Genomic DNA, 27492 nt, shown 5'->3' with positions numbered 1-27492 from the left:
GAAATTTTTCTCTCTCAATTTCACTCTCACTTAAAAATTTTTCTCTCTTACTCTCACATTAAAATTTGTCTCTCTTACTTTCACTCAAAAATTGTTCCCTTTCACTTACAATTTTCAGCTAAACTAAAAAATTCCCTTTCATTTCAATTCAGAAAAATTTCACTCGGACTCCCACTCATAATTTCATTTTCACTTTCGAACAAAAATTTTCACCTTTACTCCAACATTCACTATAATTTTTTCTCGCACTTTCAAATTGAAATTTTTTTGTTTTCACACTCACTTTATCACTTACGCTTTCAATTTTATTTAAAAAAAATTTTTCTTACTTAATCTTACACTCTTACTTTCCCTTTTACTAAAGTTTTAACACTCTCTGATACTCTCTTTCAATTTTACTATTTAATATGAATATACATACCTTTCTTTGTCTTCGTATAATGTAACAGTATATACTCATATAAACAATAGAATTTAACGCCATTAAAAAATAACAATTTTTAATTCAAATAAAATTGAATTGATTCGCAGTTATGTGACGAATTATTAATTTTAATATTAATCGTAATTAATAATAATATTAATTTTAATAATACAATAAAAAATTAAATAAAAAAATACTTAAATAATATTAAATAAATTTATAATAAACTTGTGATTACTGAAGCTTATACTTTTTAAAAAAATTTCTATTGACAGATGTCAAAAATTAAATTTCAAACAATAGAAATGTCATAATTTATAAACATTTTTATTAAAATTTAAAATACAAGAAATTTGTAATAAAACTATTCATAGAACAAAAGATAAATATAAATAAAGTAAAGATAAATTAAAGAATTAAATAAATTTAAGATGAACGGAGTAAATTATTTTGAGCTTCTAGAGCAACAGCAATTCGAATTAAAAAATCATTTAATACGGGAAATTGTAGCTTATTTGTAGTTTCCTTTGCCACGTGGCGATTTTGGAATTACAACTATACACGGTCAATATGGTGCTTCTATTAAAATTTTAAGTTCAATTGTTCAAACACTTAATATTCAAAGCTTTGTGGGGTCGCTTATTACAAATATGAAGTTAAAATTCAAAAATTCAAAATGGCAGATCCAATATGGCCAACGATTTTTAAAATTCATTTAATTCACTTGAAACTGTTTACTCGGGGGTTTTTGGGGCCGCTGATTACGAATCCGTGGTTAATTTTTTAAAATTGAAATTGGCGGATCCAATATGGCGGATAATTTATAAGATTTTACTTAATTCGCTTAAAATTTATTACTCGTGGGTTTTTGGGGTTATGATCACAAATTCGAGGACGGTTTTTCGAAACACAAAATGGCAGGTCTAATATAGCTTATGCAAAAATTAAAAATTGTCAGATTTGTCACGAAACTTTTTACTTAGAGATTTATGGAGTCGCTGATTACGAAAATGAATTTAACAATTTCAAATGGCGGATTCTAAAATTATACAAACCAATTTTATAACAATTTAACAGATTTGATTGACACTTATGACTCGGGTATTTCTGAGGTTACTGATTACAAATTTGATGTCAGTTTCGTAATCGGCCTCGCAAAAATGATAGTGAAAAATTTTTGAGTGAGAGTGAGTGCGAGAAAGAAAAATTTTTGAATGAGAGTGAGAATGATAGTTAAAATTTATGAGTGAGAGTGAAAGAGAAAATTTTTTTAGTAAGAGTGAGAATGATAGTGAAAAATTTTTGAATGAGAGTAAGAATGATAGTGATAAATTTTTGAGTGAGAGTGAGAGAGAGAGAAAAATTTTTGTGAGAATGAGAATGAGAGAGGAAAATTTTTGAGTGAGAGTGAGAAAGAAAAATTTTTAAATGAGGGTAAGAGTGAGAGAGAAAAATTTTTGAGTGAGAGTGAGGGTGAGTGTGAGAGAGAAAAAATTTGAGTGAGAGTGAGAGAGAAAAAATTTTGAGTGAGAGTGAGAGAGAAAAATTTTGGAGTGAGAGTGAGTGCGAAAGAGAAAATTTTTTAAATGAGAGTGAGAATGATAGTGAAAAATTTATGAGTGAGAGTGAAAGAGAAAACTTTTTTAGTAAGAGTGAGAATGATAGTGAAGAATTTTTGAATGAGAGTAAGAATGATAGTGATAAATTTTTGAGTGAGAGTGAGAGAGAAAAATTTTTGAGCGAGAGTGAGAGTAAGATTGAGAGTTAAAAATTTTTGAGTGAGAGTGAGAGAAAAATTTTTAAGTGAGAGTGAGAATGAGAGAGGAAAATTTTTGAGTGAGAGTGAGAAAGAAAAATTTTTGAGTGAGAATGAGAGTGAGGGTGAGAGTGAGAGAGAAAAATTTTTGAGTGAGAGTGAGGGTGAGGGTGAGAGAGAAAAATTTTTGATTGAGAGTGAGAGTGAGGGTGAGACTGAGAGAGAAAAATTTTTGAGTGAGGGTGAGAGTGAGAGAGAAAAATTTTTGAGTGAGAGTGAGAGTGAGAGTGAGGGTGAGAGTGAGAGAAAAAAATTTTTGAGTGAGAGTGAGAGTGAGGGTGAGAGTGAGAGAGAAAAATTTTTGAGTGAGAGTGAGAGTGAAAAATTTTTGAGTGAGAGTGAGAGTGAGGGTGAGAGTGAGAGTGAGAGAGAAAAATTTTTGAGTGAGAGTGAGAGTGAGGGTGAGAATGAGGGTGAGAGTGAGTGTGAGAGTTACGTGAACGCACCCCTGTTAGCTCTTAAACGATATCTGGTACCAGTCGTTCTTGCTTATATTTAAAGACATAGCAGTGGTCTTTTTTCTATAAATCTTGCATCTAATTTTTCAAGGTAAGTCGTAATACTTTTTATCTAAATCCTAACTAACTCCTTATTAAATTTGTAGTAACCTTTACATTCCTTTTGATAATTACGAAATTTAAGAATTCGACTTTATCAGCAAAGTGACATCTATTAGATGTCATTTAAACTTCTTGGTTCAGAGTTAGGTGTTTCATGAGATAATTATATCGATATGATTTTTCGACAAAGAATTATCGATTTTTGAATTAATTTTTGATCTGAAAAAATAAGCTGCGTGCTCGAGTACACTGTCCATCTGCGAGGACTCGAACCTCCTTAGTTGCTGCCTAACGCCGGACTTCTGCCGGCAAATGCACCATACCAACACAGCCTGAACGACCAAGCCTCTTATATTCTCAGATCAAGCCCATAACTAGTCAAGAGCTATAGTTAATGTTATATATATTTTATATAGAAATACTATATTTTTCGCTGATTAAGATTTTTTTTAAAAATTATGAAATTGAATCGAGCACGCAGGTTATTTTTTCAGATCAAAAATTAATTCAAAAATTGGTAATTATTTGTCGACAAATCATATCGATATAATTATCACATGAAACACCTAACTCTGAACCAAGGAGTTTAAATGACATCTAATAGATGTCACTTTGCTGATGAAGTCGAATTCTTTAATTTCGTTATTTTCAAAAAAATCTTAATTAGCGAAAAATATATTATTTCTATATAAAATAAATCCAACACTTTACATTCCTTGTTGCAGTGGAATGCTGATTTCCTTATTTCAAGAATGGTTGCTTCAGGATACTCTCTCTCAAAGTACAATTTTATAACTCTAAATGTTTGTCTAAATAAACTTGTAACTTTGTCATTAATAATCAGTATTCTCTTTCTTCCCTGTACCCTTATATCAGAGCCTTCTGCTCTGTAAATGAAACAGGAATTCACTGAATCACCCAGCAACCAAAAATAAAATATTATTTCGTTAGTTATTTCTGTATTTGAGACGTAACAACCTTATTAAATTACACTTTTTATATTTTATGCACTTTTTAAAAATTTTGCATATTTTACCGAATAAACGAAAAAAATCATAAATTTTAAGTCTTTTTTATGATTGTCACCATAAAAATAAAATTTTCGGGTATTATCACTATGATTTTCGTAATCAGCGTATTTTCGCATCAAAATACATAAAAGTACATAGTATAAACAAGTTGTAAATGCAGATGTTCATTACATGAACATTTTGCTTCCTCTTTACGATCAGCAAAAAAATTTGCTTCCTCGTGGAGAAAGCAAAATTTTATTGACAAAATGTGATTTTGATTTTTAACTTTCATTAATTCTTTAATTTTTCCTCAAATGTATACTTTATATATATCAATCGATTCGTCTTGACGTAAGGAATACAATTATTTCATATATAAACTTCAATTTAAAAAATAACAAAATTTTATAGCCAAAATGTGAGTTTTTGATTTTTTAACTTTCATTAATTCTTTAAATTTACCTCAAATGTATACTTTATATATATCCATCGATTTGTCCTGACGTAAGGAATACAATTTTATTATATATAACCTTAAATTTTTCTATTTAAAAATTTTTTCGATTGAAAAAAAATTTTTGGAAAAAAGACGGTAAAATTTTTTTTTGGGTATTTTTCAAAATCCTTTGGTCAGATTTGAGATATTAATATGATAAATGAGCCTACCAAATTTTATTTAAATCCATTAAACCTGTTAAAGTTATCTTCTAAACAAAAAAGGGATCCACACACACACATACACACACACATACATACATCCGGACAATTGATCAGGATCTCATATAACATGTTTCTATAAAGAAAAAAAATTGTTTCCGCCTTTTTGAAAAGTTTTATAAACGAAAGGACTACAAAGCTTCCTCCACGAGGAAGCAAAAAAACAAAAATATATTTTAAAAAATCAAAATACAAATTTTAAAAAATTCCGAAAATATAGTAAAAATCGTTTACCCACTATCGGACTCAGCTCAAAATTTTCGTGAAAGGAAGTAGTTTTTTTGAAAAAATCGATCAATACGTCTATTGAGAAAAATTACTTTTTATCTTTAATAATAAACTGTCGCACACGAAAGTGCATAAAATTTGATTTATTTTTACTTGCATCGTCGAGATGAAAAAACAAGCAAGGCAACTTGGGTCTGTCGAGCGAGGATGTCGGGTGGATTCGGCCGATCTCCCCTCCATCCTCGGTCCGACCAATCACGCCAAAAAAACTCCCACTCGTCCAAGAGTGTCGAGTGGAGGGGGTCACAGCTCGCTACGAGCCGTAAAAAGGAACGAACGTCCACCGTCGCGCTCTGTAGAACCTCCGCTACGATACGAGACACATCTGTGTAGTAAAATTCAAAAATAAAATCTGTGTTTCGAGATATTTCTCCTGTTCACTTTCTTTAAAACCTTTGCGCTGATTCCCGCTCGGAGACGCCGATTCGCCATCCTACTTTGTTGACTCTAGGCGACGAGACTTTGCCTTTTCTTATCCTACTGAAACCATCGTGGCAGATCAGCGAGAACGACTTCCCGAAAGGGACAAGATTGTAAGCAGGAACCGACCAAAACCCAGGAATCTTCTAGCTAACAAGAGGCGGCTTGCGCGTCACCTCCAAAGCATCGTGCCCTCCGGGATCCACGTCGTGGTTCCTCCGTCATATCGGCAGATGAAGCAGCTGTAGGGAGAAACCTAGAGAAAGATTGAATTGGAGAGGGGGAACCGCTCTCTCTGGGAGCCGCCGACGAAGGACGAACTCCCCCCTACGCCAGGGAAATCGTTACAGCGGTTCCACATGTATGCGAAGTCGCAGAGTCGTTGCGAGCCCCGTATCCCCACTGCGTCATCTACTCAATGCACTCCCCTCCGTGACGTCAGAAGGGGAGTGCATTGAGTAAATGGCGCAGTGGGGATACGGGGCTCGCAACGACTCAGCGACTTCGCATACATGTGAAACCGCTGTTAGGTTCCTTAAACGCCAGAGATCAGGGGTGCTATTCTCGAAATGAGTTCCGTGCACGAATCGAAGACTTTCGAATAACTTTGACGAAAACTGTATTCTCGAACTGTTCACTAGGCGTTCGTAGACGAAACGATTCGAGTGAAATACAACGAGTGGTCTTAACCACTCGAAGCAACAGTTTCGTGTTCGAATTTTGGTACTGCTCATGCGCAGTAGTATTATTTAATAATATTATGTACACATATTAAAAGGGATTCAAAGTTTCGAATTGTTATAAGTGTAAGAAGTGTAAATAATTATAAGTTAAATTTCATTTAATTTCTAAATATAAGGTAAGTTTGACGTGGACGTTAATATTTGATCCGATAGTAGATACAAAAAAAATTTAAACCTACATAACCACAAAAAACTTAAATAAAGGTAAAAGGAATTTGAACTAATAATTAAAAAGTAATAAAATTAAAAATTGGAAATAAATTTTTCATTAATTATTTTTATCAAAAACTGAAATGATATTTATATTGATTAATTTTTCTTTCGTTTATGCGTACATAAACATCCCCCGCCAAGCGGGGGACACTCAGAGATCAGACCCGACGAAGAAGAGGACGTCCTTCTTTTGGACAGTTCTCCCATTCAGGAGGCGGAATTACGTTAACTTTCAATTGCTAACTTCAGAATTACGGTAACTTTATTTGTTTGTAAAATATTTCATTTGTTATAAACATTAATTAATTAATTATTGTCTCGAAAAAAACGTCCTTCTAGTTTTTTTTGGTATTGAAAGTATATATCTTAATCTGCATTTTGAGTCATTAAAAAGGTGTTCCGATGTAAATCGTTACTTATATTAGTTGGTATCTGTATGCGTTTTTGCCTCTCTCGATCAGTCAGCTATTTAGTTTTTCGTGTCAGCGTGCCATGAAAATGTGTTCTGGCAGTTTTTCTGCGTGAGGATCTGCGCATGTTTGTGCCGCTTAAAGGCCCGATTGTCAGCGTCGTTATCTAGGTTTTCCAGGGAGCTGCCGCCAAAATCATCCAGGGAGAAGGATGGAGCGATATAGGGGTGACGAGAAAAAGGGATAGCGCACCCCTCTTAACAGATTACGAGATCTAGGAAAAGTCGGCGTCAATAGGCAGTCGATTTTCGATCATATTGAAAGAAAGACCCTCTCGCGGGGCTCATAATTAATTATCGCGTTACACGCTTAATTGTAGGGAATGAGTGACGTACACTTAACGTATGATAAGAGTGGGAGACGGTCGGGGAAATGAGGATAGAGATCAGATTGACTCGCGAACCGCTACCGTGTTAAGTTCGATGTATAAAAAGTATAATGAATGTATATCTTTATTTTATGTGGAGTGACTTTTTTAACCTGTAAATTATTTGTTTTAATAAATATACGTACCAGATAATCTTACATAATTATTCTTTTAAGTAATTGTTATATGTTTTAAATAAATCTTTATCCTTGTTAACTAAATATGAGTTATTGTTTGTGTTATTTGGATTTATCAGCGTCAGGCAACGTCGTCTTAGTGTCGGCATTTCAACGTTGCTGAGTTCCTTCATGGTTAATCTTATTCTGGGATCATCAATGCACCGATGGTTTAACTTGGTTGGAATCTCCCTTTGGTATTTTTCAGCGTAATTTGTGATCATTATTTAGCGTTCGGTTAATGTGGACGGTGCACGCGGATTTTTATTAACGCGCGAAAGTCTATCATTATAACGGGTCTATTGTTTTCTAAAATTTTATTAAACGTTGATCTAAAAATTTTTATTTTAAGTTATATATTAACGTATAATTAACTAAGTAAAGAAATAAAAAATAAAATTTTTATGTTAGAAATGAAAAAATTATTTAACCCTTTAAGGTGCAAATTAACTATCGTAATAATAATTCCTCAACATATATCATTTTTAAAGTTTTTGGTATGCTGATTACGAATATGATGTCGGATTTAATATGGCGGCCCAAAAATTAAAAATTCATCAGATTCGTATAAAACAGTTGCCAAAGGGGTTTTCGGGGCCGCTGATTACAAATATCATGTCTGTTTTTGCAAATTCAAAATGGCGGTTTTAATATGGTGGGTGAAATTTAAAAAATTCACCAGAGGATTTTGAAACTCATTACTCAGGGGTTTTCGAGAACGCTGATTATGAATATAATGTTAGATTTTAATAATTCAAAATGGCTGATCTAATACCGCGACGAAAAAAATTTAATTAGTTTGGAATTTTTCAAAAAGTTGTTATTTAAGGATTTTCGGCATTGCTAGTTTTCAATTAAAGTAAATATATCTACAGTTTAGGGAAGGAGTATAGATAAGTTGTAATAGATGGTATGGACTATTTCATTCATAATAGTAGTCCAAGATGAATAAATGGACGCACGTAGAGCGTAAAAATTAGTTCTAGTATGTATATTATGTCTCGTAAATATATTGCTTCCTCCTGGAGGAAGCTTTGTAGTCCTTTCGTTTATAAAATTTTTAAAAATGGTGAAAACAAATTTTCCTCTATATAAAAACATGTTATATGAGATCCTGGTCAAATTTCCGGACGATGTATGTGTGGATCGTTTTTGTGAACACGATATCTTTAACAGGTTTAAATCGATTTAGGTAAAATTTGGTAGGCTTATTTATCACATTAATCTCTCAAAAATGACGAGATAATTTTTAAAAATACCCCTAAAAAAATTTTATCGTCTTTTTTCCAAAATTTTTTTTTTAATTGAAAAAGTTTTTAAATAGAAAAATTTAAGGTCACATATAATAAAATCGTCTTCCTTACGTCAAGACGAATCGATTAATATATATAAAGTGTATGTTTAATTTAAATTTATAGAATTAATGAAAGTTAAAAATCAAAAATTCACATTTTAGCTAAAAAAATTTATGCTTACTTAAACTCAAGGTTATATATGAAATAATTTTATTTTTTGCATTGAAACTAATCGATTGGTATATATAAAGTATAGATTTGATTTAAATTTTAAGAATCGATGAAAATTGAAGAATAAAAAATTCATATTTTAGCCAAAAAATGTTGTGTTTATATAAATTCAAGTTAATACATAAAATAATTATATTCCTTGCATTGAAACGAATCGATTCGTATATATAAAGGATATGTTACAACCAAAATTAATTCAATTTACCTACTTAAAATTCATAAGTAAAAACATTATTTTTATTTTATTAACGTACATATTTGAAAACATTTTTATACGGCGTTGGTTTTTGATGCGCACGCAAAAAGTAGGAGAAAGGCACCCGACACTTGCCAAGATTGTAGGCGTGGAAAAAATCCGACATATATCGCGATCCGACACTTATCAAACCTGACACTTACCGAAATCGTACTGTATTGGGAGTTTTGTAATATATATAATAATTTATTTATTTCAACCTATTTGGTCCAGAAACAGACTTGGTTTACATTTGTCTTATCTCCCACATTCATCTATACTTGACTCTCCTTATATATTTTAATAATTAAGCCTAAATCTATATCCATGAAATAATTCATTAAATTCATCAGCTTTTGTGAGTAAAGTAAAAACTTTTTTGCTTTTGAGAAAAATAACTCCCTTCTCATCCGTATACGCAACTAGAAATATATAATTTGTTTGGAATTTTAAATTTGAGATTGTCTTTTCCTTATACCAAGATTTTAACGAAAAAGTGTCAGGAAAGATATGTCCTAGTCTAAAAGGAAATGCACTTTCAAACAATTCAGGTTCCCCAGTATTATCTAAATCGATTATAAAAATCTCCATGTCTGCAGCGACGGAAATCTCAGGTATAGTCCACTCAATTGTGACGCTACTATTAGTGACTTTTAAAACATTGACGAGTTTAACATCGCCAGTTTCCCTGATATAAGAATCAAGTTTTGAATCTGTAACAGAATATTATTAAAATAGCAGTATTTTTTCAATGCATGTTAATTAATAAGCATTAAAAAAGAAGGATATGTGAATTCTAAATGCTGTTTCGTACCTAAATGATGTTTAGTTCTGATATGTGGGCTATAGATATTACTAGTTTCTGCTCCGAAATGATGAACAACTAATGTAAATTCGTATACGGTTCTTGGTAAAAGATTTTTCACTGTGAAATTGGTAGAATTAAAAGGAAAAGGTATTTCCTGATATACCTTTTCAAATGTCCGCAGATGATTTATCAACACAGTATAATTCACAAACATGTAGTTACAATTTTTAGGCTTGTTCCATTGTAGAATGACAGATGTTACAGTGATATTAAATACTTCTAAACCTCCCCTAAGTAGACAACCATCTAGAAATTAAAATATACAATTACAATAAAATTCAAATTTAAAAATTACCCTTAACAGGTTGTTAATGTGTATTAAAACAAAAGTTTGAATTAAGCTTTAAACTGAAAAGTTAATTTTACTATTAGGTTGAAGAACGTAATGTTAAAAGTTTAACAAAAACAAAATTCATAATTATGCATTCAATTCAATAAAAATAACGAACATTATACATCAAACACTTAAATAGTAAATATTAAAAGCAAATCTAAGTGATTTTGATAATAATAGGGAAAATAATGCATTTTAATACAAAGAAAACAAATATCTTTCGTTCTCAACATTAACGATTGCAATTACTAAAAAATAAAAATTTGTTACACTCTTAAATCATGCCATTCAAAAGAGCACCAAAAAATGTGTCGAAAACGTCCATATTTTTTTAATTTTGAAGAGCGCTAAGGGTTGAAACTCAACGAAGAAAAAAAATATTTTCCGTTTTTAACATTAACGATTGCAATCACCCAAAAAATTAAAATTTGTCGCACATCAAAATCACTTAGATTTGCTTTTAATATTTACTATTTAAGTGTTTGATGTATAATGTTCGTTATTTTTATTGAATTGAATGCATAAATATGAATTTTGTTTTTGTTAAACTTTTAACATTACGTTCTTCAGCCCAATATTTTACTCTATTAGCTTATGTTCCTAAACACTTAAGTTTCATAAATGTTTTGTCAATCTTTAGTGATTATTCTCAAAAATTTAAAATACGACAAAAATGAAGAAACATCATTTTTTAAAATGTGTGTTGTTGTTTTACAATTCTTTTTAAGAATTATTTCATGAAACTTTAAAATGCAAAATAAGAATCCTGATTTTCAAATGGTTTTTACTAAGCCTAATAAAAGTTAATATTACAACTAATTACTGAATGTTCAGATACATACCCTTTATTTCTGTGAAGTTAAATCTAGAGCTAGACAACGTACTATAAGGAGTACCGTCAAAAATACGAACAAAAAATTGAACATATTTATCTTCAATCACATTGAATAATGTATAAGTTGGACAATCATCACTAGTACTATAATAATGACAATACCCAGATTCTACAAGGAAAACATATATGTCTAATATTAATTCGTTGTTTTATAAAATTATTATGGTATCAATACACCGTAATGAAAAAACAATTTATTCACTCATTCAATTGCTAGTACAATATCTAATTTTGCAATTAACCCCTTCGCTGTGTAGCAGAAATAAAGCTTCCGTGCCCCGTATGTGGTAAAAAAAATTTTTTAAAAAAAAACTTGATGTTACCATACCTAAGAATACCTATTGACAAGTTTATCGTATTGTGTCTACTTATTTTTTTCTAGATGCTACTATAGCGGTCATACACACTGGTGGCACGATATTTTTATGCCTCTATAGAGGTCAATAACAGTGAAGGGGTTAAAAATTGATTATTTAAACAATTGCATTTAATAATGCACTTGTGAGATATTTTAGAGCAAATCCAATGTAAAAAATTCATAAAAATTTACAGATTAAAAAACACTAAAGTCCTGGCGTATGATTTTAAACTGTAATTCGCGATGTATTTAATGTCTTTTGCAGATTTTGAAATACGCTAAGAACTTCGTGTGTTTTCTTTCCAATGTATTCAAAATTTTTTGCAAATTACTGTCAATTCAATACTAATTAATTTTAACAAATAATTAAAATTTACATTTTTAATTTCGAGTATTAGACACAGTTTTATCTCACGAGTCTATTGATAACAGAAACTTATTTTTCAACAAATTGTTACTCACCATAAGTTTTATAAGGACTTATTTGATAAATTATTAAACCAGTGCGATTGGGCTTTTTCCATTTCAGGGTGAAATTACCTGATGTTTTCATTTCCACATAAACCTCATCATTGGAACTAAAACAGATACCTGTTAAGAAAAATATGAAATTAAAATAAAATACGAATATAGAAAACAATTTACCAAAGCTGATAATTAAGTATGAAGTGAAAACAACTAATTATAATTAAATCCTTCTTACCTTCTGAAGAACTATTCTCACTTGGTGTCGTTTGACAATATGTGTGAACGAATATTGACAGAATGGTGATAATGGGTGAATAGAAACCCAATAATCTTGTAATTGACATTTTGCTAACGATTATGGTTTAGGTAAGCAATCAATAGAGTAAGATCAGATGTGGCAGCCTGAATAATATATTGAAACACATCAGTGTAAAAAAAATAAGCTCAAATAGTAATAAATAATAAAACAAGTCGGAGTTATAATGCTTCTACCTCTCTAGCATAAGTGTGATTTTAAAGACATAAATGATACTACAGAAACAAATTTACTGGCCTAAAATTAATTTCATTAAAGGCATGAAAGCCAGTAAGCAAAATGTAATTTTCCATGTATAATATTAATTTTAATCTGAAAATTCTTGAATTTTTAATTTAGGTATTATCGAATGCGGTCGTTAACCACACGCATGATGCCTAGTCCATATCTTGTGTCTAATTATTTTCATGTTTTACTTATAGGATCATCATAGACATCATTAAATAGATTAGTAGTTTGATAAATTTTAATTTAATATATCTAATATTGGGTTGAAAAATGAAAACTGCTTTTGTTGGCATGTTTACATGATTTACATAATTTTTGTAACAATATGCCTAATTAATCAGGATTAATATTTATAGGCATTTTAATCTTTTTTCGTACTAAAAATTATTCAATCTTTTTTTTATATAAAGTAATGAAATTACTTTAAGACTTATGTTTGGCTATACTTCAAAGGTATATCTTTTTAGTTCATTATTTTTTAACATCTTTACTCCTCAGCAAACTTTGAGCTTGTAAGGTTCATTGGAAATCGAAATAGGATTAACGCATAGAAACGACCCAGACAGCACAAAAACTTGCAACAACCTTGCAGCATTATAAAAATGCCAGGTTCTCAAGCTTGCGCGGCAAGCTTCCAACAAGATTGCCTCAAGTAACAAAATGTCCCACTTTGGCAAGCTTGCAATGAAAGGTTGCTGCAAGCTTTCAAAAAAATGTAGCCGCAATTTTGCAATGACAGATTGTTGCAACCTTGCAGTGAAAGCTTAATGTAAGCTTTCAGTAAAAGGTTCATATGTGCTTAACACAAGCTTACAATATGCTTGCTGCAATCTTACAAAAGACTTGTTCTTAAAATCACAAAAGGAAAAAATTTTAATTTTTTATTTATTAAGGGGGGGGGGGGTAAGGTTAATTCCATGAAAAAAATGCATATTTTTACGAATTTTTTTTGGCTATACAGAAAGAGTTAATATATTTATTAAATTTTTATATAATAGTACAACATTTGAATAGTATTTCACCAAAGTTTCATTGCAAAATATTGAGAATTGATCGAGTGACAGTACATTTCCTCTGGCTCCACAAAAAAAAGTTATTTTGCGGTGTTCACTGTAACTCGCAATAGAATCATCTAAAACAAAAGAATCAAAATGGATTTGTTAAAGGAGATGTTTTTTTAGGGATCCCTGCACAGAGAGAAATCTGCTGCGATTTGCGCATGAGCAAGTCCATAGGAATATAGCATTGACACTTCCAAGCAAAAACCATAAGATTCCATCTGAATATCAGGTGAGACTCATACAATAATACCTCGCTCACTTAGGATTTTTGCTTGAAAGCGTCTATTACTATATTCCTAAGGACATGCTCATGCGTAAATCGCACCAGATTTCTCTCCGTGTGGGAGGGTTTTTTTTTTTTATTTTTGAATTTTTTGTAGCACTTTGAAGCCAAAACCCGGCTGATTTTTTATAGAGAAAATCGGGTTTTTGGCTTCAAAGTGCTACAAAAAATTCAAAAATAAAAAAAAAAAACCCTCCCACACGGAGAGAAATCTGGTGCGATTTACGCATGAGCATGTCCTTAGGAATATAGTAATAGACGCTTTCAAGCAAAAATCCTAAGTGAGCGAGGTATTATTGTATGAGTCTCACCTGATATTCAGATGGAATCTTATGGTTTTTGCTTGGAAGTGTCAATGCTATATTCCTATGGACTTGCTCATGCGCAAATCGCAGCAGATTTCTCTCTGTGCAGGGATCCCTAAAAAAACATCTCCTTTAACAAATCCATTTTGATTCTTTTGTTTTAGATGATTCTATTGCGAGTTACAGTGAACACCGCAAAATAACTTTTTTTTGGGGAGCCAGAGGAAATGTACTGTCACTCGAACAATTCTCAATATTTTGCAATGAAACTTTGGTGAAATACTGTTCAAATGTTGTACTATTATATAAAAATTTAATAAATATATTAACTCTTTCTGTATAGCCAAAAAAATTCGTAAAAATATGCATTTTTTTCATGGAATTAACCTTACCCCCCCCCCCTTAAGTTTTTTCTTTGCATTATATATATTTTTCTATGTTAACTAAATATTACACGATAAAATCTTGGCGGGTATGGGGATTCGAAACCTGATTTTACGCACGCAAGTCGAGAACGCTAACCGATCTACTACCACGGACACGTATGAGAGAATAAAATTAACTCTCTCTTATGCTCTTACATTTCGATGCTCTTATGTTTCGATTGCATAAAAGAGAGTAAATTTTATTCTCTCATACGTGTCCGTTGTAGTAGATCGATTAGCGTTCTCGACTTGCGTGCGTAAAATCAGATTTCGAATCCCCATACCCCCCAAGATTTTTTCGTGTAATATTTAGTTAACATAGAAAAATATATATAATGCAAAGAAAAAACTTAATAAATAAAAAATTAAAATTTTTTCCTTTTGTGATTTTAAGCACAAGTCTTTTGTAAGATTGCAGCAAGCATATTGTAAGCTTGTGTTAAGCACATATGAACGTTTTATTGAAAGCTTACATTAAGCTTTTACTGCAAGATTGCAACAATCTTTCATTGCAAGATTGCGGCAACATTTTTTTGAAAGCTTGCAGCAACCTTTCATTCGAAGATTGCGGCAACATTTTTTGACAGCTTACAGCAACCTTTCATTGCAAGCTTGCTAATGTGGGACATTTTGTTACTTGAAGCAATCTTGCTGGAAGCTTGCCGCGCAAGCTTGGGAACCTGGCATTTTATAATGCTGCAAGGTTGTTGCAAGTTTTTGTGCTGTCTGGGGAATTATAATATAGCAATGTTGAAACATTGTAATAAAAAAACTTCAATGTAATAGTTTAAAAAATTAGTTGTATATTATTTAAATTTTTTTAGCATACATGAGAAATAATAATTATATTCATGTACAAAATAAAATAAATTTTCTTAAAGTTTTTGACTTTAAGGATAACATTCTCATCATAGCACTCGCGCTCGAAAGTGTGATGCGCAACTAGATGCTCGAAAATACACTTCATGATAATTTTAAAGAAAAATATTTTTTCGCAAAAATTCAGATTAAATCTAGAAATTAAATACATTTTAGCAATTGAAAATTGTTATAAAAGATGACAACATCTATAAAATCAAGTTTTTTAAACGTTTAAAATTAATTATAAAAAACGTCTTTTTAGATAAATTTACTTCATATATATGAATTTAATACATATTGGCAATTAAAAATTGCAAAAAGAAATCAAATTCAAACAATTGAGATTTTTAAAAAAGTTTCAAACAAATTTTTATAAATATAATCATTTTTTATTATAAACATTAATTCTATTTCTAGGAATTTAGAAAATTATAGTGATTGACAATTTATTGTTACCTTCTGCCTTATTCTTTTTCAAACTACTTCAGTTTTATTATATCGATAATACAAATTATAATAATTTATATAATGCTGACAACCGATCAATTGTAGCAACGATTCCTTGTGTTTCATCATTTTGTTTAAACATTTCATTAATTTTTATCAAAATGCAAATATTCAAAAATTATTCTGAATTAAGCAATATTATTTAATATTTAAACTATATAGATAGGTATATAAAATATATAAAATAATATGTATTATTTTATTATTTTACTATTATTAATTAATAAAAAGAATAGAGTCCTATATTTCCATTTTTTAAATGTAAAACGCGTCCATCATTAAGTTTAATTAAGAAAAAACACATTTTTTTAAATTTAAATTTAATTTTTAAAGGGCAGAGGAGGATAAGTATCCAAAAGTTGCCCCTGCATATATTCAAATAATATTTGCACCATATATTGCTACACATATGAGTATAAAATTCTGAAAGTATGAATCCATAATTAAAATTTTTACGGGAGTTATGGAGAAGGAAAGTAAAATATTAATACTAATTTTTCTCGAAAACTACTAAACGGAATAAAATATACTTTTGTCAAAAAATTAATTTTTTCAACCCCTTCTACAGCAACGTGATGCGCCGATAAATCATTGTTCGCCGGAAGGGTAGTTCAAGGTGCCAGAAAGTTTATTCAACAGTTTTTAAAATCGAAAACAAATAATGAGGCGCATAAATTTTCTCTAGATTTAAAATGACCTAACACTTATTTGACCTAAATTCAATTGTCCTAAAAGTCGTATGGACTAACTATTACTTGGCATAATCTGTATATAACCTAATTCTTATTTGACCTAATCTTCATTCAATCTAATCCTCATTTGTATTAATCATCATTTGTCCTAATTCTCATTTGGCCTAATCTTAAAATAACCTAATTCTGATTTAACATAATATATATCTGCCTTAAATCTTACTTGGCCTAAATTTTCTGTAACTATATACTTTTTTGGACTCATTTTTATCTGACTTAATTATTATACTTGGCCTAAACATCATTCGCCATAATTCTCATTTGAAATAGTTTTCATCTGGCACAATTATTGTTTGGACTAAACGCTGCTTAAACTAATTTCCATGTAATTTAATTTTTATAAAACCTAATTCTTATTTGGCCTAATCATATTATAACCTAATATGGTTCTAATATTTACATGTCCTAATTCTCTTTTGGCCTAATTTTACTATATCCTAATTTTTACTTGTTCTCATATTAATCTAATCTAATTTTTAATTCGCCTTATCTAAATGTAATCTAATTCTCATTTGGCTTAATCCTCATTTGATCTAATTCTCACTTGGCCTAAACTTTATTTGTTACACATTCTTGAACGTGAATAATAAGAGAGAAAAGAACAAAAATATGTTCTGTCACTTTCTCTCTCATGATTCGCGTTCATGAGCGGGTGACTAATAAAATTTAGGCCAGGTAAGGATCAGGCCAAATGAGAATTAGATTACATTAAGATTAGGTGAATTGAGAATTAGATTAGATAAATATTAGAACAAGTTAAAATTAGGATATAGTAAAAATAGGCCAAATGAGAATTAGGTCATGTAAATATTAGAACCATATTAGAAACACAAGCAATCGTTGCTGCAATAGATCTGTTGTCAGCATTATATAAATGGTTAAAATTTGTTTTATCGATATAGTTAAACTAAAGTAGTTTGCAAAAGAATAAGGTCTGACTAGAGGCTAAGTAGTACCAGAACTGGGCCAAGCCAGACCTTGCAGACTAGCGATGCTAGACGCTTTCTAGCTTGCTCTAGGCTTGACTTTAGACGTTGCAGAAGATTTCTCTACATGGGTACTCAGTAAGAGTGTTTGTTGGTTTAAAGTCTTGATATATGTTTGAAGAAATTTCAATTGATTAAATATTTTTCGAAATTTTTAATTTTTTTTTACAAAAAAAATCATTTTTTGAGAATTAGCCTAGTGAAAATACTACCGATCAGGAAAATTTGCAAGTTCACAAGTTTGTCAATTTCATTGAATTCTAAACATATTGTATTTTAAATTTCAATGTTGTGAAAAAATAAAATTTCTAAAATAATCAAAAATATTTCATAAATGTTATTATTGTTATTAAATATAATAATATATATATAAAATTGTAAAAAAAATCTTTCTGTAGTTACATTTCAAAATCTGTTATATAGACTTCCCGCAATGACGCCATTCATTTTTTAGGGTGAAAACAATAAAAAAAGTAATAAAATTTTTGTTTTATTTCATTTATTGGGTAGAATATGCAAAATTAAAAAAACTTTTAGAAAGTAGTTGTAGATTTTATTGAAATACATTTTTTATATCTTATGCATTTCATGCATTTGTCATGTCACCGTAACGTTACTAAACATTGCAGCTGCATTTTTGTAAGAAAGGCCCTTATTTGTTTTAACTTTTCTGTATAAAATCAATACTATAGTCGCGAGAGTAGTCTGATTGACTAAGTATTTCAATATTATTTAATGAATCGGAAAATCACGTAGATTTCTCATTAAATGGTATATACCCCTCTGAGCAGCCCTACAAGTGTATAGAAAATGGGAAATAAAATCATAATCCGACCCTCTGTAATTTTCGATAATCAAAATGTCTAATCTCACTTATATTAACATCGATTTCTCCTCGAATTCAAAAAATATAAAATTTGTAGGATTATTTTAGTGTCCTGTTTTATTGAGAGAAAATAACTTGTATCGGTTCGATCTTACATTCCAACATCCTTTCGATACCGAAACAGTACCGAATATCAGTATCGAGACGACATTGGTATGTCAAAATCCGACATCGGTCCGATACTGATCCGGTATCAGAACCCTCCTTGGGGAGGGTATACATAAGGGTGAAGGGTATAAATATTGTATACAAGTGTGAATTAAGAAAATATTAAAAATGTCCAAAGATCATGCGTTTACGCATGCACTGTATAAAGTATTAAAGAATTTTAACTGTTTGAAAGAGGGAGCGATTATTATCCACTTTTAATGTATCACTTATACTTAACCCATATAGGACCGAACAAACTGTTCGACTAGTCAAACTTCAACAAAGTTCAAATTTTTAAAGATCAAAAATTGATAAACAATTACAATAATTATGCCACTTACATTTGTAAGTGCGTCTGGAATTGTAGCTGTCCGATATGGGTTAAACAAATAATTGTACCATATTAAAATTATCAATAGTCCTTGATTTGGTAAAAAGAAAATTCCCACCTTCCAGATAATTGCTATTTTAAACATGGTAAGTTTACGTTCGGCAATGAGAATTTTCCCATCTGCTGTAATTTCATTAGTTATTTTGCTACATTAAAAGTTGGTACTATTATTACCTACAATGTGTCACGCTCAGATTTAATCCAAATTATATGCTATGATTTTTTTTAAAAAAATAAAAAAAAATAAATAAATAAAATTGTTAAAACTATATTTAGCTCAAATTATATTCTTCTAAATTGTTCTACTATATTCATATTATTTACTAAATTGTAAATGAGAATTGCTGAGCAAACTAAAATCAGGAAATTAAACTAGAAAACAAATTTATTATATTATTTCTGCTTGAGGCTACTATCAGTGAGTTTGTGCATTCGCTGGCTCGATACCGGAAGTGATCAAATTACTATTCGCGTACCTCGGCCATAATTTTATCACCTAAAGAAGGATAAAAATTTCAATAAAATTGAAAAGTCAAATAAAAAAAACAATACTATTGATTAATTATCGATCAATCGCGTGAAAAACGAACTATGGGAAAAAGCTATCAAAAGCTGGCAAAAGATGGGAGAAGATTTTCGCCATTGTTTTTAAGTTTTATCCCATACTTCAAAGAATTGCAAAAAGCTCACAAACCATTGCTTATGAGCCTTTCCCACACTTTTTTTTAATATCATATAACATTGCTAAAATCTTGCCAAAGTATTGCAAAAATATGGGAATAAAATAAAGTCAATTTTTTCTAACATACTTCTTATTTTTCTCATTTTTTTTCTGAAAATCATTGCAAAACAATGGGAAAAAGATTAAGAAAGAAAAAATTTATTTTTCTCATTTTTTCATCTTTAAAAATTAGATTTTTAAAGTATTGCTAAAACCTGGCAAAAATATACGAACAAAATTAATCAATTTTTCTCGTTATTTTAGCTTTAAAAATCTGATTTTTGAAGTATTGCAAAAATATGGGAATAAGATTTTGAAAGAAAAAATCAATTTTCCTCTATTTTTCAACTTTGAAAATTTGATTTTTAAAGTATTGCAAAAATATGGGAAAAAGATTTTGAAAAAAAAAATCAATTTTCCTCTATTTTTCAACTTTAAAAATTGGATTTTTAAAGTATTGCAAAAATATGGGAAAAAGATTTTGAAAGGAAAAATCAATTTTCCTCTATTTTTCAACTTTAAAAATTAAATTTTTAAAGTATTGCAAAAATATGGGAAAAAGATTTTGAAAGGAAAAATCAATTTTCCCATATTTTTGCAATACTTTAAAACTCAAATTTTTAAAATTGAAAAATAGAGGAAAATACTTTAAAAATCAAATTTTTAAAATTGAAAATTAGAGGAAAATTGATTTTTCCTTTCAAAATCTTTTTCCCATATTTTTGCAATACTTTAAAAATTAAATTTTTAAAGTTGAAAAATAGAGGAAATTTGATTTTTCCTTTTAAAATCTTTTTCCCATATTTTTGCAATACTTTAAAAATCAAATTTTTAAAATTGAAAATTAGAGGAGAATTGATTTTTCCTTTCAAAATCTTTTTCCCATATTTTTGCAATACTTTAAAAATTAAATTTTTAAAGTTGAAAAATAGAGGAAATTTGATTTTTCCTTTTAAAATCTTTTTCCCATATTTTTGCAATACTTTAAAAATTAAATTTTTAAAGTTGAAAAATAGAGGAAAATTGATTTTTTCTTTCAAAATCTTTTTCCCATATTTTTGCAATACTTTAAAAATCAAATTTTTAAAGTTGAAAAATACAGGAAAATTGATTTTTTCTTTCAAAATCTTTTTCCCATATTTTTGCAATACTTTAAAAATCAAATTTTTAAAGTTGAAAAATAGAGGAAAATTGATTTTTTCTTTCAAAATCTTTTTCCCATATTTTTGCAATACTTTAAATCAAATTTTTAAAGTTGAAAAATAGAGGAAAATTGATTTTTTCTTTCAAAATCTTTTTCCCATATTTTTGCAATACTTTAAATCAAATTTTTAAAGTTGAAAAATAGAGGAAAATTGATTTTTTCTTTCAAAATCTTTTTCCCATATTTTTGCAATACTTTAAAAAACAAAGTTTTAAAGTTTAAAAAATAAGGAAAATTGATTTTTTCACTACCAATCTTTTTCCTCTTTATTTTTGCAATACTTTAAAAATCAAATTTTTAAAGTTGAAAAATAGAGAAAAATTGATTTTTTCTTTCAAAATCTTTTTCACATATTTTTGCAATACTTTAAAAATCAAATTTTTAAAATTGAAAATTAGAGAAGAATTGATTTTTCCTTTCAAAATCTTTTTCCCATATTTTTGCAATACTTTAAAAATTAAATTTTTAAAGTTGAAAAATAGAGGAAATTTGATTTTTCCTTTTAAAATCTTTTTCCCATATTTTTGCAATACTTTAAAAATTAAATTTTTAAAGTTGAAAAATAGAGGAAAATTGATTTTTTCTTTCAAAATCTTTTTCCCATATTTTTGCAATACTTTAAAAATCAAATTTTTAAAGTTGAAAAATAGAGGAAAATTGATTTTTTCTTTCAAAATCTTTTTCCCATATTTTTGCAATACTTTAAAAATCAAATTTTCAAAGTTGAAAAATAGAGGAAAATTGATTTTTTCTTTCAAAATCTTTTTCCCATATTTTTGCAATACTTTAAAACTCAAATTTTCAAAGTTGAAAAATAGAGGAAAATTGATTTTTTCTTTCAAAATCTTTTTCCCATATTTTTGCAATACTTTAAAAATCAAATTTTTAAAGTTGAAAAATAGAGGAAAATTGATTTTTTCTTTCAAAATCTTTTTCCCATATTTTTGCAATACTTTAAATCAAATTTTTAAAGTTGAAAAATAGAGGAAAATTGATTTTTTCTTTCAAAATCTTTTTCCCATATTTTTGCAATACTTTAAAAAACAAAGTTTTAAAGTTTAAAAAATAAGGAAAATTGATTTTTTCACTACCAATCTTTTTCCTCTTTATTTTTGCAATACTTTAAAAATCAAATTTTTAAAGTTGAAAAATAGAGAAAAATTGATTTTTTCTTTCAAAATCTTTTTCCCATATTTTTGCAATACTTTAAAAATCAAATTTTCAAAGTTGAAAAATAGAGGAAAATTGATTTTTTCTTTCAAAATCTTATTCCCATATTTTTGCAATACTTCAAAAATCAGATTTTTAAAGCTAAAAGAACGAGAAAAATTGATTAATTTTGTTCGTATATTTTTGCCAGGTTTTAGCAATACTTTAAAAATCTAATTTTTAAAGATGAAAAAATGAGAAAAATAAATTTTTTCTTTCTTAATCTTTTTCCCATTGTTTTGCAATGATTTTCAGAAAAAAAATGAGAAAAATAAGAAGTAAGTTAGAAAAAATTGACTTTATTTTATTCCCATATTTTTGCAATACTTTGGCAAGATTTTAGCAATGTTATATGATATTAAAAAAAAGTATGGGAAAGGCTCATAAGCAATGGTTTGTGAGCTTTTTGCAATTCTTTGAAGTATGGGATAAAACTTAAAAACAATGGCGAAAATCTTCTCCCATCTTTTGCCAGCTTTTGATAGCTTTTTCCCATAGTTCGTTTTTCACGCGGGAAGTTTAATGTTAAATTATAAATTGAAAAAGATAATAAAAATAGATATACATTAATAAGAGACAATCATATAGATGCACCAAGACCGAGTTGCGCGAGGGGTAGAGGGACATCAGTCTACCTGCACTACTTTCGCGCAAGAATACCATTAGAGCGTGTGAATTCCAAATTCAGCAAAAATTGACCGCGTAGACGCCAGCGACCGCGGAGGCCCACTGAGAGTAGTTTCTCCCCACCATAAGTAGCACAAGGGGACCGAGGTGACAATGAATGATGTGAGGAAGTACCTGTCGCATTTCTTCTCCATCCGTATGTGCGATTAATTATATTATCGCGGTAGAGATTGTAATTGTCCGTCATAATAGAATAGAAATTCGCGAACTCCTACGAAGCAAGTGGCCTCGCTAAAATTATCTAATAGTGACGTTAAATTGTTTAATAAATTCATAAAATTTCTACATTCCCACGAAGCAAGTGGCATGAAGAAGTTATGAATGAATTAAATACATTTATTAAACATTAGTAGATAGATTTCAAAGCAACACGAAGCAAGTGGTCTTTCGAATTTCTACCTTGTTTAAACAACTTTACTACAGTTAATAAATTTTTTTTCAAATTGATTGCCCTCAAAATTTTTTTTTGAGGTAGAATTAAAGTTAAACTAAAATTTTATAAAAGTAAAAATAAAGAAAAATCAAGGACAAGGAAAACTCAGCAAATCTCATCAAAAATCGGTAATGTAAAGGGTATCGTTCCACAACACAAAACACACACAATATAAATTTTAATTTAAAAAGATTTTTTTTTACAAAAAAAAAAAATAATAAAATTAAAAACAATTTAATGTAACATTACAAGGGGGAAAACAAAAATATTCAATAAAATTTTATACTTTTATGCAAATGACTTTAACAATTTATTCAACAAACAAAACATTCCAAAACCAATAAAAGAAATATTATAATACAAATAAGAACGGAAACGGCCTGAATTAATAGGCCAGAAGCTGGACTCATTTTACCACTCTGAAACGAGAATAATCTATATTTAAATCTAATGATTTTAAATATTTTGGAGATATTAAAGAAAAATAGTAATTCAGCTATTCTTTTTTTTATAACTTAAAATAAATAACTAAAATTGTTACACAATGAAAGTATCAAAATCATCGGAGATTTGACAATTATTTAAAATGGGAAAATTAAAAAATTTTATGTTCTTCATTTTAGATTCTGTATTTTTGCCGCATTATAAGAACTGCTATTACCAACGATTTTAAATTCTCTATCAGTGATAGTGAAAAAAATTTAGGAAAATTCCCTTATGACTTTTTACAGTGAGATGAAAATCGTTTAAAAGTGAATTTATTATGCTTTTGCAAGATAAAAGAGATGTTTCCATTAACGAAAACACTAAAATTTTTGTCCTATAATATTTTCTTAATTCACACTCGTATACAATACAAAACGATTATTATTTCGTTGTAAAAATTAATTTGACAAACAGACAAGTTGGCGAGAAAAATTATTATAAGTTCAATTGTTTTTTTCAGGGGCGAAGGAAAAAAAAAGTTTCAGAAAAGATTTTATGTTTGCTTAGATTTCTCAAAAAAATTCAAAATTTCACGTGGGTGGAGGTTTCAACCCCAAAACCCCACTATGTTTCTTGGGGGTGGGCATGTAAATGTGATTCTGGATCCGCGACAGAAACTGTAATACAATAATAAACTTCTTTTCGCTATTTTCATTTTAAAAAATGTACTTTTAATGGCAAAAATATTTAATGGGACCGTTCTTAAAAACGGCTCCACAGATTATATTGATTTTTGTGAGAAAAGTTTCTATTTTTCATATACTTTCACTGAAAAAAAAAAATTTTTACTAAGCAAAGACTTTTGGGTTTGAGTCTGGTTAAGGCACATCGTGCTTGATGAAAGACTTTGAAAAAATCATGAAGCTCTTTTTCGGAGAGTATAAAACGGTAAAAAAAACTTGAGCCAAATCGAAAATGTCAATGTTGACGATATGTTGGTTTGGCATAGAACGCCCCATATACACAATGACTTAAAAATCAAGGTCAAAATTTCAAAGGCCACTCTGAGCCTCTACTATTGAAGTCTATGATCTTAAGGAAGCCATTAAATTTGAAAAAAAAATTTCTTCATTTTTATTATTAATTAATATGAAAATGAGATATTTGAAAGATCTAAATGTTCAGGATTCTAGATTTACAAAAATTTCTATAAATAGTTAAAAATTAAATAGTTAATTTCTTTTAATTTTTATAAAAATGTTGAGATAAGTGAAATCCTCAGAACAAATTTTTTTATTCGTCACTTGGGGGATTTCGAGTTCGCTGATATATTTTTTAATTATTGTGGAAAAGGAAGGAGAATTTTACCTTGAAAGGTGATCCGTGCGGCACCAAATGTCAATGCCAAATATGTCATGTGCCGAGCGGCACAATGAACAAATTCTATTAGAATATATTTATATATTTTTAACAATTCAAGAAGGCCCAATTGATAAGTGTGCCGAGCGGCATCAAATATCAAAACCAGAAATACAATGTGCCGGGCGGCACTAAAGCAATTCTCGCTGAGTCTAATTAAACTTGTCAAACTTTTCAAGGATATTATTAACAATTAAAGAGTATCAGACAATTAAGCCTAACAAAACTAAATATCGTATCGTAGTTCATTAGTTTAAATATAGAGGTTATGTTTTCAGGTTTTAACAAATGTTATATTGAAATACAAGCGAATGTTAAGTTATTTTTATAGTTACCTCTTCTGCCTTCTTCTTCTTCTTTAGACTTCTTTAGTTTTACTATGTCTTTAATATAAATTTCGACCATTTATATACTGCTGACAGCAGGTAGATAACACAGTAAAATAATAAAAAGAACGCTATCAAGTTAAAATATTAATTTTTTGTGTTCATTTCATGTACACTTTTCTTCTGCATGCAGATATGGAGTATATAAAATAGATGCAGTATATTAAAATTTAATAACTAAGCTACATTAAAAGTCACGTTTTTAGATATTTTTTATTTCAACGATTTATATACTGGTGACTCACAAGTAGACAATATTGCAATATTTCATCTTGTTTCATCATTTGAAATTAAAATTTTATTATTTTTTATCAACGTACAAACAGTGAAAAGTCACGTTTTTAGATATTTTTATTTCGACAATTTATATACTCCTGACAATACTGTAAAAATGTATGCCTGGACCCTTCCCTGGACCATGCGTGACAGTTCTAAATATTTTGTGACAGTCCCTGCACAGATCAACTATAAGTAATGACTAATTTAGCAATATTCATCTTCTTTTATTATACTGCATTAATTAGAAACCTGACAAAAATCGCTCAAAGTTTTATTGAGATATTTCATCAGTGTCTTATTAATCTTCATTAAACTAGTTTTAAAAACATTACTTATAAATTTTTTATATTTAGTACACCTATTATATATATATATGAGGCATTCTTTATCAACAGAAGCCCCCCTCTCTCCAAAATTGTTTTAGATATAAAAAATCGGACAAGGGCTTAAAATTTTAATAAAAACAAATACTTTTAAATGCTGAGTGGCTTTTTTCAAAATTCAAAATGACAGATCCAATATGGCGGCTTATTAAAAAAAAATTTCATTGGTTTCACTTGAAAATTGTTACTCGAGGATTTTTGGGGTCGGGGATTACGATTCTAATGTCACGTCACCGTAACGTTGTTAAACATTGTTGCTGCATTTTTGTAACAAAGGCCCTTACTTGTTTAACTTTTCTGTATAAAATCAATACTTTAGTCGCGACAGTAGTCTGACTGACTAAGTATTTCAATATTATTTAATGAATCGGAAAATCAGATATGATAACGTAGATTTTCCATTAAATGTTTTATACCCCTTTAAGCAGCCCTACAAGTGTACAGGAAATGGGCAATAAACTCATAAAGCCGACCATCTGTAAGTTTCGATAATTAAATTGTACAATTCCACTTATATTAACATCGGTTTCTCTTAGAATTCCAAAAATATAAAATTTGTTGGATTATTTTAATATCCTGTTTTATTGAGAGAAAATACCTTGTGTTATCACAAACTTATTGAATGTAAAAGGGAGTCACCTTAATTCATAACATTTAGTTAACTTCTTACTTATTAAAAAGGGTGGAAACTGCAACCCTCATATGAAAATTTGTGCGCGCTCTTTGTAAAAATCTTGTATAAAAAGGTCCACATTTGCCTGGAGAGTTCAGTTCATATTTTGGTATCAGCACGTCTTCGTCTTATACGAAATCTAGTACAAGCATTGTTACTCTGATCGATTTCATACTCAAGTTCGACTTATAAGAATTTCAAGTCAATTATTTAAAAGTCTCTACATCAAGGAGGAGCCTTCCAAGTATACGACTAGTATCCTGCCATAATAATTGGAAACATCTTCTCATTTCCATACAAAGGATATTTGGGCTTTCATTACAGTGCATTGAACTCTGGACCTGTGGGAACCACCTAGGCCCGTCAACCCTCCTGAGCACTCATAAACGACATCTGGTACCAGCCGTTTTCCTGCCCATATTTAAGAACACATCAGTGGTCCTTTTTCATACATCTTACATTGAAATTTTTAAGGTAAGTAGTAATACTTTTTATATAAAACTTTCCTAACTCCTTATAAAATTTGTAGTAACCTTTACATTCCTTGTTGCAGTGGAATGCTAACTTCCCTATTTCAAGAATGGTTGCTTAACATACTCTCTTTCAAAGATCAATTTTATAACACTAAAT

The 27492-nt window shown here is 29.3% G+C and overlaps 1 protein-coding gene across 4 annotated transcripts in view; it reads right to left on the bottom strand.

The window, feature by feature from the left end:
* LOC127288621 (uncharacterized) overlaps nt 1-25643 on the bottom strand; it is a 61747-nt gene extending 36104 nt beyond the window's left edge. For 3 of the 4 annotated variants that reach the window (XM_051316193.1, XM_051316197.1, XM_051316198.1), the window contains exon 1: nt 25477-25631. Coding sequence is in view for 1 of the 4 variants with exons in the window: in XM_051316196.1 (XP_051172153.1) it covers nt 9269-9681; nt 9783-10082; nt 11013-11174; nt 11886-12014; nt 12127-12235 (1113 nt within the window). In the remaining 3 variants the exon portion in view is untranslated. Of the gene's footprint in view, nt 1-8942; nt 9682-9782; nt 10083-11012; nt 11175-11885; nt 12015-12126; nt 12294-25476 lie in introns of those variants that run through there. The other variant, XM_051316196.1, reaches the window with a different exon arrangement.
* Between the last annotated feature and the right edge of the window lie 1849 nt (nt 25644-27492).

Source organism: Leptopilina boulardi, unplaced genomic scaffold, assembly GCF_019393585.1.
Source record: "Leptopilina boulardi isolate dan_hultmark-lab unplaced genomic scaffold, ZJU_Lbou_2.1 LbouV2_392, whole genome shotgun sequence".
Lineage (NCBI taxonomy): Eukaryota > Metazoa > Arthropoda > Insecta > Hymenoptera > Figitidae > Leptopilina > Leptopilina boulardi.
The sequence above is the reverse complement of the archived record's forward strand: the minus strand, read 5'-3'. Positions and strand labels throughout refer to the sequence as shown.